Source organism: Carcharodon carcharias, chromosome 9, assembly GCF_017639515.1.
Source record: "Carcharodon carcharias isolate sCarCar2 chromosome 9, sCarCar2.pri, whole genome shotgun sequence".
Lineage (NCBI taxonomy): Eukaryota > Metazoa > Chordata > Chondrichthyes > Lamniformes > Lamnidae > Carcharodon > Carcharodon carcharias.
In genome coordinates this window covers 92,301,463-92,313,978 of record NC_054475.1, presented here as the reverse complement: position 1 = coordinate 92,313,978, position 12,516 = coordinate 92,301,463, and the positions used below count along the sequence as shown (strand labels likewise).

The 12,516-nt window shown below is 42.4% G+C and overlaps 1 protein-coding gene across 2 annotated transcripts in view; it reads right to left on the bottom strand.

The window, feature by feature from the left end:
• Positions 1–1,268: 1,268 nt before the first annotated feature.
• zgc:152774 (uncharacterized protein LOC553526 homolog) overlaps positions 1,269–12,516 on the bottom strand; it is a 132,121-nt gene continuing 120,873 nt past the window's right edge. For both annotated transcript variants that reach the window (XM_041194863.1, XM_041194864.1), the window contains 2 exons: positions 9,456–9,739; positions 1,269–1,686 (listed from right to left, as the gene is read on the bottom strand). In XM_041194863.1, the coding sequence (XP_041050797.1) occupies positions 1,539–1,686; positions 9,456–9,739 (432 nt within the window). In that variant the 3' untranslated portion in view covers positions 1,269–1,538. The remainder of the gene's footprint in view (positions 1,687–9,455; positions 9,740–12,516) is intronic.

Below are 12,516 nucleotides of genomic sequence, written 5' to 3'. Positions count from 1 at the left end.
TTTTTTGTTACTCAATCTCAGCAGCAAAAATCTTTTCAATTAATTTACTCACCTGATCAACTGCCTACTAAAGAATAGAAAATTAATTTCATTGATATTTTTCTACAGTTACTACAAGTTGAATAAGACAGCATGGTCAGAAAAGTACTAAACTCACTATTTCTTACCAATAGTTTCAGAAAAAAAAAATATTCAGGCTTGGGCCGATAAAAGGCAAGTAACATTTGCACCATACAAGTGCCAAGCAATGACCATCTCCAACAAGGGAAAATCTAATCATCTCCCCTCAACATTCAATGGCTTTACCATTGCTGAATCTCCACCATCAACATCCTGGGGTCAGTGTTAGTGGGGGTAGGGAGGGTGTTCACTATTGAACAAACACTTAACTGAACCAGCCATATAAATACCGTAGCTACAAAAGCAGCTTAGAGAGTGGGAATTCTGTGCTGAGTGACTGATTTCCTACCTCCTGACTCCTCAAAGCCTGTGCAGATTCTACATAATACAAGTCAGGAGTGTGAGGGAATACTTTCCACTTGCCTGGATGAGTGCAGCTCCAACAACACAAGAATCTCAACACCATTCACCATCTTAAACATTCACTCTCTCCACCACTGGTGCACCGTGGCTGCAGTTTACAAGATGCACTGCAGCAACTTGCCACAGCTTTTTCAACAGCACCTCCCAAACCTGCGATTTCTGCCACCTAAAAGGATAAGCCAATAAGGCATAGGAACACCCCCACCTGCAAGGTCCCTTCTCAGTCACACTATCCTGACCTAGAAATATATCACTGTTCCTTCATCACCACTGAGTCAATACCCTGGAACTCCCTAAAGAACTCCGGCCTTCACACAGCAGTTCAAGAAGGCGACTCGCCACCACCTTCCCAAGGACAATTAGGGATGGGCAACACATACTGGCCTAGCCAGTGACTCCTATGAATAAATTAAAACAGCTGTCATTGTGACTATGGAGTAGACATGTCCATTGCATGTTATTAGATCTATGGCATATTATAAAAGTTTCAGAAATGCACTGATTTGGAATTGTAAAAGTTGCAGGCATCAGACATTTGATTCTGTAAGGACTTTACATCTGATTAGCTTAAGGCTGTTCTGCATCCTTGGTTTCATTTTTCCAATATCAATAGATTAAGTTTGTGCATTCAGAAATATTTTCAATCATGTTACTGCCTGGGAGCAACTTTTTGTGCTGGAGTATTCACCAACAAAAAGAGGCATAAAAAAAACAAACATAGAGCAGCAGTTTGTGTCATTTACCAGCAGCTCTGATAAATTTCATTACATGTGGAGAGATTTGGTCAGATGCATGGTTATCAAAACAACTGATTTTGTACTTTCAGTAGTAGCCATTGTTGTGAATTCTGCAAATGCTTCCTGTACATTGCTATCACTTGTTTCTGTTTTTTCTGGGATATGCCCATTTCAAAATAACACACGGGTTGCTCAAATGCATTCATCAAAGGTTGGTGCTGTTTTTCTCTTAGTATGTTATAAAAGGGAAGATTTGGCTCAGAGTTTATTTGCTTCGATAACCTTTTCTAGGATTTCATCGATTGTGTCTGTTTCGTAACTGATGTCTTTTAAGTCCAGATGTGGCAGAACCGAACCCAACAGGTGTCCGACCTTTACTCGCAATGACTTCAGCTTTGCCAGTACACTGTTGAAACACAACATAGGTTACTTGGCTCTAGTATCATATCAAGTACTTTGCTTGTTTTGTGCTCATCATGAAGATGAGAGATGTTACTATGAACTGAAACACTTTCCATCTTGGGCGCCCCATATTAGCATCAAATACTCTCAGTTAAATGCCAAATAAAACTGCTTCTTGCCAACTCAGAAGAGTTGTACTTACGGCAAAATAGTGAGATTTTACCCATTTCACTAAGCATCCTATGGCTTGAGTTAGATTACTATGTGAGTGCTGAATGGAGAGATCCCAACAGGAACCGGATTGAGATTGCGCAAATTTATTACATTTAGTACTCTTACAGCCAGATTTTCTTCACATCAGTTTGGACTGGATTAAAAACAATATACTGGAAATGAAAAGGCAGCATCCAGTCCCTTCATCAAACAAATCTTCAGATTAGTTCAACATTGCGATTATTTATCAACTTGCTGTTGTGAAACACTGAATAACTTTTGGAAAGTTGATACAAAATAATACAGCATTAGAAAATAAATTACAATGGCTTGTTCTGCTTTCTTTTTTTCTTAATTTTCTCTGTCAGGGTAGTCAGACTATCTGCCTTCTCCAAGGTCTTCCTCACTCACTATAAGTAATTGTCTCGATTTCCTGGTGTGTTCTTCTTGACATTAGGATACATACATACAAACATAAATATGAAATAGAGCAGAAGTGGGCCATTTGGCCCCACGAACCTGCTCCGCCATTCATTAAGATCGTGGCTGATCTGTTTGTGTTTCAAATTCCATATTCCCATCTACCCCCGATAACCTTTTATTCCCTTGCCTAACAAGAATCTATCTACCTCCGCCTTAAAAATATTCAATGACCCCACCTCCACTGCCTTCTGAGGCAAAGAGTTCCAAAGTTGCACAACGCTCAGAAAAAAATTTCTCCTCATATGCCCTAAAAGGGCGACCCCTAATTTTAAAACAGTGCCCCCTAGTTCTGGGCTCACCCTCAAGAAGAAACATTCTCTCCACGTCCACCTTGTCAATACGGTTCAGGAACTTATATGCTTCAATTAAGTCTCCTCTCCCTCTTCTATACTCCAGTGGAAACAAGCCTAGTCTGTTTAACCTTTCCTCATAAGACAGCTCATTCTAGGTAGGTATCAATCTAGTAAACCTCCTCTGAACTGCCTCCAACGCATTTATATCCTTCCTTAAATGAGACCAAAACTGCACACAATATTCGAGATGTGGTCTCATCAATGCCCAGCATAACTGAAGCATTGCATCCTTAATGTTATGTTCAATTCCTCTTGTAATAAAGGATAACATTCCATTAGCCTTCTTAATTACTTGCTGACCTGCATACTAACCTTTTGTGACTCATGCACTAGTTCACCTAGATCCCTCTGCAGGTTGGAATTCTGCAGCCGTTCTCCATTTAAGAAACACTCTGCTTTTTTGTTCTTCCTACCAAAGTGAACAACTTCACATTTCCCCACATTATACTCCATCTGCCATGCTTTTGCCACTCACTCAACCTATCTGTATCCTTCTGCAACCTCTTTTTGTCCTCTTCACAACATACTTTGCTACCTATCTTTGCGTTGTCTGCCAATTTAGCTACCACGCCTTCACTCCCTTCATCTAAGTCATTGGTGTAAATTATAAAAGTTGAGGCCCCAGCACAGACCCCTGCAGGACCTTACCTGTCACATCTTGCCAATCAGAAAAAGGCCCATTTATGTCATAATCTCTCTTTTCTGCCAGCCAGCTAATCTTCTACCCATGCTAATATATTACCCCTTACACCATGAGCTTTTATTTTCCACAATAATGCTTGATGTGGCACCTTATTAAATACCTTCTGGAAATCCAAGTACAGCATGTCTACAGGCTTCCCTTTATCCACAGCACATGTTACTACTTCAAAGAACTCCAATAAATTGGTTAAACATGATCCCCCTTTCAAAATAGCTAGGGACTGGAATTGGGACATGGATCAGTTGTACTACATCCCTGCTCTGCTTAGCATGCACCTAATTTTCTGACAAAATTTGTAGAAGATGGTGGAACCACTTTCCGATTTTTGGGTGAGGTGATAATAATGTGGTGATCTTATACATTCAATTCCCCTTAATTTTCACTGAGCCTTAAATTTCAAAATTAATATAAAATAGATGTGCTACCTTGAAGGTGGAAGTTAAGTTCAAAGGAACAAGATTATTCAGTTTCAGTAAAAACCTCATTATAGTTATTATAGCTTCCTTCTTGCTGTTGCCTCCTCCATTCTCATCTGTCTAGGTACCATTTGCTGAATGTTGTCATTTACCTTCTCAACTTTTCAGGAATCAAGCAATGAATTTCCTGTTATGAATTCTCACTATCTTTGTTTTTTTTTGGAAGGGAAGGAGGATCAATGGAGGGGGGCAAAGGCTGATGAGGGTGCATCAGAGGTACATACCGTGTAGAAGCAGAGGCACTCCTACTCTCAATTAACTGACGAGAAATGTCTGTGAAGCTGTCACAGATTTATGTCATGTGTGCTGTTCTGTTAGTAGCTATTCAGGTCACATCATCCTTAATTTCCAGAACAAGTGATTCCATCAGTTTCTGCATGGAGAATCAATATCAAGTGGCAAGAAATTGCTGATAAGTAGCAATGGCACCCAAGAAACCATATGGGATTCCTTTATCAATGCCAGACAGAAGTCAATAGGAAAATAAACCATTTTCCCAAGGTGCAGCTTGCGTGTGAAACCAGCCCACATTATGCAGGTAATATTAAGGAACACAACAGTAACAGCGCTCTAACACAGAGAACAAAACTTTTGGGTGTTTCTTGGTGATAAAAATTATCCTGTGTGACCTTAGCTGATACCAGGACTGTTGAGCAGCAATAACCAAGAACAATTGTCCACCGGAATTATCACTGAGTACACCATGAGTTGAAGACACAATTCAGGCATCTTGATCAATCTGGGAGCATCCTGAAGAACTGGGAACTATGTACAGTCTTTGACTTGTAGAAAAGTAAGTCTAACGGTCCAGCAAGATTGGTGAACCCTTGAGTGATACTCGGCAGAAACCAGTCACCAAATCTGTCCAGAGAGACCATCTTCTTCAGCCCTATATCTAAGGACTCCATGACAAAGGTCTGAGCATCAATGCAGGAAGCAAGATTAGATTTTGCTGCAAAGGTTCCTGGCCATATGCGCTACACTAGATCACAATGATTGTAAGTGATTCTCCAATATGTTGCATAAGCAGTTGGTGAACTTCTTTTTATCTGAGCTGCCAATTGCAACACACTGTCTTATATGGGACCTAATGCCTGCACTAACATTTGATGCTATGCAAACATTGTTCTTTTAAATATATGCCCAGAAGCTGCAGTACTCTGGAACCTCATAGCTGTCCAGCCAAATCATCCCCCCCATGTACCATCACAAGCTGCCTCTGGTCACACTTGCTCCCTATGTGTCAACCAGTTCATTTTTCACTCGTCCAGTCTATTTTTCTCTTCTTCACTATCTAACTTCCCCAGGTTCGATGAATCTGTGCTGTCGTTTGGCTGTGAGGGATACAGTGAATAAGGGTGAGTGCCACAAAATGTTGGTATTGAATGCTGAGGGACTTCTGTCTTCTTCATGCTGTGACACATCTAAAGAGGGAAAAGAGAAATAGAGGCTAAATTCCAAGGAGAAGGGCTCATGTCATTTTTAATTGAAGAAATGACAAGTGTTTCACATGACATAACAGTTAATGGAGGAGAAACAGGATGCCTTGATGAACCTTCAACTGGCACAGCTCCTCCTATTTCCTCATCTCCAAAACCATTGATGGCCTCTCTCCCCAGGATCTGCAAACCTTCTTCCTCTCAGGGGAAAGGGGGTCTTAAGTTTAGGAGTCCACCAACTGCTGCCAATCTCTCCCAGCTGTTGTGGGCTGTCTTTTCCTTTGAAATGAATGCAGAAACTGTGAAATCCCATTGGATATCTTGAGATGAGGTGGCAGGAGTATGTACCAAGCAATTAAGCACTTTGAGAGATTTTTAATGTAAGGATGTGACTGAAGGAACTCATTCAACAACAGCAGCAACAAAAACTTGCATGTATATATTGTCTTTAACAAGGTGCTCCAGAGGAGCAATTGTCAAACACAATTTAACACAAAACCACAAAGAGAGAATAGGACAGGTGAGCATAAGCTTGGTCAAAGAGGTAAGTTTTAAGGAATGTCTTAAAGGAAGAAAGAGCGGTAAAGGGGTTATCAGGGGTGGGGGAGAAATTTCAGAGCCTGGTGCCTGGGCAGCTGAGGGCACAGACACTACTGCTGGAACAAAAATCAGGGATGTGCATGAGGCCAATGATTTCAGAGGGTTTATGGCTGAAAGAAGTTACACAGATAGGGAGGGGTTAAACTATGGTAGAATTTGAAAACAAAGATGAGAATTTTAAAATCGAGGCTTTGCCATACTGAGGCAATGTAGTTTAGTGAGCACAGGGTTTAAGGTGAACAGGTACAATATTAGGATATGTGCAACAGTATTTTGGATGAGCTCAAGTTCATAGAGGATGCAAAGTGGGAGGCTGACCAGGAGAGCCTTTCAGGTCATAGCTGATGGTGGAAAGGTATCATGCTATCTCCTAGGTAAAGGGGAGCCATTGTAGATGACAGATATGCTTTTTACAATCCATTCTTAGGAGAGTACATTATTAGAAAATAATTTATTTTGCCTGACATGGAAGGATCATTAACTCTCTTTCTTTCTGCTCTGAAGGAAGTTTGTGGGGTTGTGAAGTACACAATTTCAGTCCTAGTTACTTCTAGGGCTGTGGCTTTGCCTTCACTGGTGCCTTACATCTCTCTGTTCCAAACAGTCTCCCTTGTAGAATCATTATGGCAGAGGAGACGGCCATTTGGCACTTGCAGTCTATGTCAGTTTTATATGGGCAATAGCTGAAACAAGAGGTTTGGAAATTATGGATGAAGCAGCTACAGTTTCCTCGCTTACCTAGGATGGAAATCATCAAATTGTTTGTTTAAGTTCCGTTAGAAACTCAAGTACAAGATCTAGGCTGATACTCCAGGGCATATCAAGAGAACACTGTCAGAGGTGGCATCTTCTGGATGAAACATTAAACCAATGCCCTTTCTGCCACCTCAAGTGAACACAAAAGATCCCATGGCATTATGCTGAAGAACAAGGGAGATTTCTCTTATGCTCTGCTCAATACTTACGCCTCAACCAACTAAAACACATTCTCTGGTATTTACCTCTATGCTGTTGGTGGGGCCTACCTATGTGTAATTTGACTGCAGTATTTCCAACATTCCAAATGCAGTTACTCTTAAAAAAAGTACTTAATTGTCTGTGAAGCATTTCGGCACACCTTGTATTTGTGAAAGATATTTTACTAATCGAACTTGTTCTTGCTTTAAATGGGCTTCATTACAGGCATCTGATCCTTGCTGTGCTTCCAGTGATCTGATGAAGAGTCATACGGACTTGAAACGTTAACTGTATTCCTCTCCGCAGATGCTATCAGACCTGCTGAGTTTTTCCAGCTATGTATATTTTTGTTTCAGATTTCCAGCATCCACAGTATTTTGCTTTTATCTGATCCTTGCTACCCAATTGCCTTCTCTGGCGACTACCCAGGTGAAACTTTGTGCCAGGTGCACTCTCAGAGCTCTCTGTCTCTATGTGCCCTCTGCGCTCTCACTCGCTCTCTCCCCTCTCACTCCCTCTGTGCGTGCTCGCTCTCTTGCTCTTTCTCTCTGCGCTCTCTCTGTGCGCTCGCTCTCTCTGTGCGCTCGCTCTCTCTGTGCGCTCGCTCTCTTGCTCGGCGCTCTCCCTCCCTCTTGGCCCTCTGTGCTCCCTCTCACTGCGTGCTCGCTCCCTCCCTCTCTCGGCACGCTCTTGTGCTCTCTCTCCCTCTCTTGGCCCTCGGCGCTCGCTCCCTTTCTCTCACGGCCGTCGGTCCCTCTCTTGGCGCTCATGCTCCCTCTTGGCCCTATGCACTCCCTCTCACTACGTGTTCGCTCCCTCAGCACGCTCTCTCTCTCTACATCTCGGCGCGCACTCACTCTCTCTTGGCGCTCTCTTTCTCGGCGTACTCTCTCTCTGTCTCTCTGGGCGCACACTCTGTCTCTCTGTGCGCTCGCTCTCTCTCTCTCTGTCTCTCTCTGGGCGCTCTCTCTCTTTCTCAGGAGAGGGAGGGTGCCAGGAGGGAAGGAGAGTGCGCGCGCAGAGCGAGATGGAGCGTGCACAGAGAGCACGAGCGGGCCCGCGCGGAGAGACCGAGTGAGCAGAGGGAGTGCACGCAGAGAGCATGAGCGGGCCCGCGCGGAGAGACCGAGTGAGCAGAGGGAGCACGCGCAGAGAGCACGTGCGGGCCCGCGCAGAGAGACCGAGTGAGCAGAGGGAGCACGCGCAGTGAGCACGTGCGGGCCCGCGCGGAGAGACCGATTAAGCAGAAGGAGCAGGTGCAGAGGGCGAGCAAGCGAGCCGGCTGCGCAGAGAGAGAGAGAGAGAGTGAGCAGAGGGAGCAAGCGCAGAGATCGAGCAAGAACATAGAGAGAGCAGAGCAGAGCGAGCGAGCGAAGCGAGAGCAGAGCGAGCGCAGCGAGAGAAGAGCGAGCGCAGCGAGAGAAGAGCGAGCGCAGCGAGAGAAGAGCGAGCGCAGCGAGAGAAGAGCGAGCGCAGCGAGAGAAGAGCGAGCGAGCGCAGCGAGAGCAGGGCGAGCGCAGCGAGAGCGAACTCAGAGAACGAGAGAGCAGAGAGAGAAAGCAAGCATAGAGAGAGTGAGCGAGTGGGCACAGAACAGGAGAAAGCGGGCACAGAGCAGGAGAGAGCAGGCACAGAGTGGGTGCGCGAGAGAGCTCTCTCTCCCTCTATTTCACAGTGCTTTCTCACTCTTTCTGTTGCTGCTTTAGCTGTACTGTGCTCTTTGACGTCCTGCTATTCTTGCAGTTTTCTCTCTCTCAGCCACTCATTTATCCCTACTGTGTTCTCTAGTATTCCACTGGGATCACAAAGTGCTTTCTTTCTCTAAGCCATTGCTTTATCCCCATTGTGCTTAGGCCTCTGACTATTCTCACAATGCACTCTCTCCACAGCTCCTTCATTCCTTCTATCTTTTGTGCCCTTTGCTGTTCCCTGTGTGTGTAACTCTTTCTGCCATTCCTTTATCCTGGCTGTATTTTCAGACTTCCTGCAGTTTCCCCATCTCTAGTTTCTGCTGGAAGACATCCATATTTGCATACCTGGGATTTGTGTGTGCTGCAGCAGACCTTTCAGATATTTGATGCAGATCTTTCTGGTCACTTGCAGAAAGTTTTTTGAGGAACGCTGGTTTCTTAAACTTCTGTGCTTAGAGCCTACAGCAGTACATTATTTCCTGGCCCGAATGAATAAATTTTGATTTATAAGCGTTTCCAACTGTAGCTTGCCTGAAATATGCAAATCATGTGATCCCAGATTGTATGTTCAATGTTCATATGGGCAAGTCATTGGAATTTGATACTTAAGTTTCTTCATTGCAGTCTCACATGATACATTTGGATAATGCAGTTTCAGCACAAAAAAGTGATGGTTCAGCTGCCCTTAGAAACAACTCAAAGAACTTACGAAAGTAGCTCTTAAAATAACTACAAATAAAATCAACACAGTGAGGCGAATAGGATTCAAAAAAGGGTTCTAATCAATGAGAGTTGCATTTTAAGAGGTTTTTGACAGGCAAGACTCCCTCTTTAACCACTATGTTTTTTTTTCATTACCTGTTGGCCTGTGCAACTTCCTGGCTGGTTGAAGGGTTCCATGCTTCCTTATATACTGTATTACACCTCAGGGCCTCTTTCAATTTCTCCTCCAACTCTATCTTCTGTCCCTTCAATTTTTCAATCTCTGTTCGCATTAGCTCCAGCTCTGAGTATCTGTGCGCAGCTGCTGATTTTTTGGTCCAATAAAAATCTTCACCTTTGCTTGCATTAGTTTTCAAATCCTGTTTCATTTTTTCATACTCCAGTCTGAATTGGTCTCTTTCTTGCTCCATTTTTCCAAGCTGTAATAACAGGAGTCGTTACTTCCTATGCTTTTTTGAGTCAATTTACATTTACTGCCCATTCAATAAGTCAAAAAGGCATATTAAGGCTACATTTCCAATTCTTACATAGAAACACAGAAAAATAGAAGCAGGAATAGGTCATTCTGCCCTTCGAGTCTGCTCCATCATTCAATATGATCATGGCTGATTCTCTATCTCAAGGCCATACTCGCGCTCTCTTCCCCTACCCCTTGGTGCCTTTAGAGTCTAGAAATCAATTTCCTTCTTAAATATATTCAGTGTCTTGGCCTCCACAGCCCTCTGTGGTAGGGAATTCCACAGGTTCACCACCCTCCAAGTGAAGAGGTTTCTCCTCATCTCAGTCCTAAGTGACCTATCCCATATCCTGAGATTGCAATCCCTTGTTCCAGAGCCCCAAGCCAGAGAAAATATCATCCCTGCATCCAGTCTGTCCAGCCTTGTCAGAATTTTATACTTTTCAAGAGATCTCCTGTCATGAAGCTATTAATGTATATAAGATTGATGGAATATATTTTTCTTCTAAAATAGAGGTTTAGACTGTGGGTGTGTCTTAACTGGATTAAAACCAGCTAGTCTGGGTGCTTTGATGTGTAATGGTTTTGATATGTAAGAGAAATAGAATGTATTTGCATTTTTTGAATAGAGCATCCAAGAAGTTGGGTGAAGACTGAGCCCTGTCCAGTAGATACCAAGCAATATGTTTATATTACTAATAAAAATGGTACTATGAAAGGGATTTTATTGTTGGAAGAGCCTGGTGATACAATGAGAATTTACATTCAATGAGAGGTATAACTTCAGCAGTTTTGGGGTGTGCAGGGCAGAGGCAATGCGAGGTCAAAAGGCTGCTATAAACTTCCAACTGTCTCCATTGGAATCAAAGTAAAAAAAACCTAATTTTGAATTCGTAAGGTGAAAATTCTTTGGCTGGTGTCTGGTTAAGTCTATGGGTTGCTGTTGCCTTAATGGAGGTTCGTTTGGGAGTTTGTTAAAAGTTAAGATAGTAGTAATCTGTAGCCGTGTGTGTGTGTGTGTGCATATATATATATATTTTAACCTGTGCAAATTATAAAATGTTCCATTTAGTTTAATGTAAAACCTCGAGAACTGGTGGTCTGATTCCTGAATTTAGAGTTGCATCTTAAACATAACACTTAAAATTATAGGTTATGACAGTTGTTTAAAGTTTCCCTCTGGGATTTTTAAATAACTCAGCTTTACCAACTGCATCGTCATAAAAATTGGGGGCTCATCCAGGATAAATAATACTTCTAATTCCTTGATTGGTTTGGAATTGGTGAATCTTAAAGCTTACAAGTACGAGAAGCACTTTGAATTCAGGAGCTGGTGAGGTATTTTAGAAGTGGTGAGACTGCAAGATGGCTTTGACAATTGCTAAGACTTGTCTGGGAATAGAAGAGATAACTCAGAGGGTTGGAGAAAATAATCAAAAGTAAGTTAACAGAGTTGGCAGGTCAGTTAAAATTAGGGTTACCTGCAGGGGCTAGGAAATCAGATATGGTTAAAAGTATAGTACAGCATCTACAGTTGGAAGTGAAACCTGACACTTGAGTCACAGCTGGAGGTAGTGAGACTCCAGTTGCAAATGAAAAAGCTTGAATTAGAAACGACAGAGAAATGGCTTTTAAAAGGGAATTAGAAATTGTGAAGTTGGAGGAGGAAACAGAAAGAGAGAGAGAATTCCAACTGAAAATGTTGGCAGTTCGAAAAGAGATGTCAGTAGGTAAAGAAGGGCTTTATCTCTAGAGTAGAATCTAGTGAGGATATGTTTTAATTTGTATAAGCTCTTCCAAAGTTGGAGGAAAAAGATATTGAAGGATTCTTTATTTAATTTGAGAAACTAGCCAAACAGATGAAATAGCCACAGGAAAGCTGGACATTATTATTACAGTCTAAGTTATTAGGTAGGGCGCTTGAGGCATATGCTTCGCTATCAGAAGAAATGTCGGTGAATTATGATGTGGTGAAGAAGGCAATTTTCAGTGCATATGAGTTGGTTCTTGAAGCATACAGGCAGAAATTTAGGAATATGAGAAAACAGCTTGGGCAAACTTATATTGAGTTTGAAAGAATAAAACAAAATAATTTTGACCGGTGGATAAGGGCATTAAAAATAGAGACAACCTATGCAACTCTTAGGGAAGTCATTATTTTGAAAGAATTTAAAGATTCATTCCCTTCGGTAGTGAGAACTCATATGGAGGAACAGAGGGTTAATTCTGTAAGACAAGCAGCAGAGATAGCTGATGATCCTGAGTTAGTTCATAGAGCTAAACCTTTTATTCATCACCCTTTCAAATTGGAAAAGGATAAAAAGTGGGAAGGTGAAAGGAAGGCTGGTAGTCAGGGAAGAGAAAGGGTAGCTGGAAGTTTCCAGCAAGTTTTTTCTCAGAATAAAAAGGAAGATGCTGATGGTAGAAATGACATTTGAAAATTGAAGTGTTTTCATTGTAATAAAGTGGGGCACACAAAGGCAATGTGCTGGAGATTGCAAGAAAAATCTGTAGGAACTGTGGGAGTACAGAAAAGCTCTGGGAGTAAAAGTACTGTGGGTTCTGAGGTTCAGGCACAGGAGAAACCAGTGGCTTGTGTACAGGTGAAACAGGGAGTATCAGTGAAAGGTAAAGAAGTGGGAATGTGTTCACAGTTTACTCAAGAGAATTCTGGGGAGCAGGTTGCAGAAATGCTTAAAGGCTATGTATGTGAAGGCAAAGTGTTTCCATGTGTACACA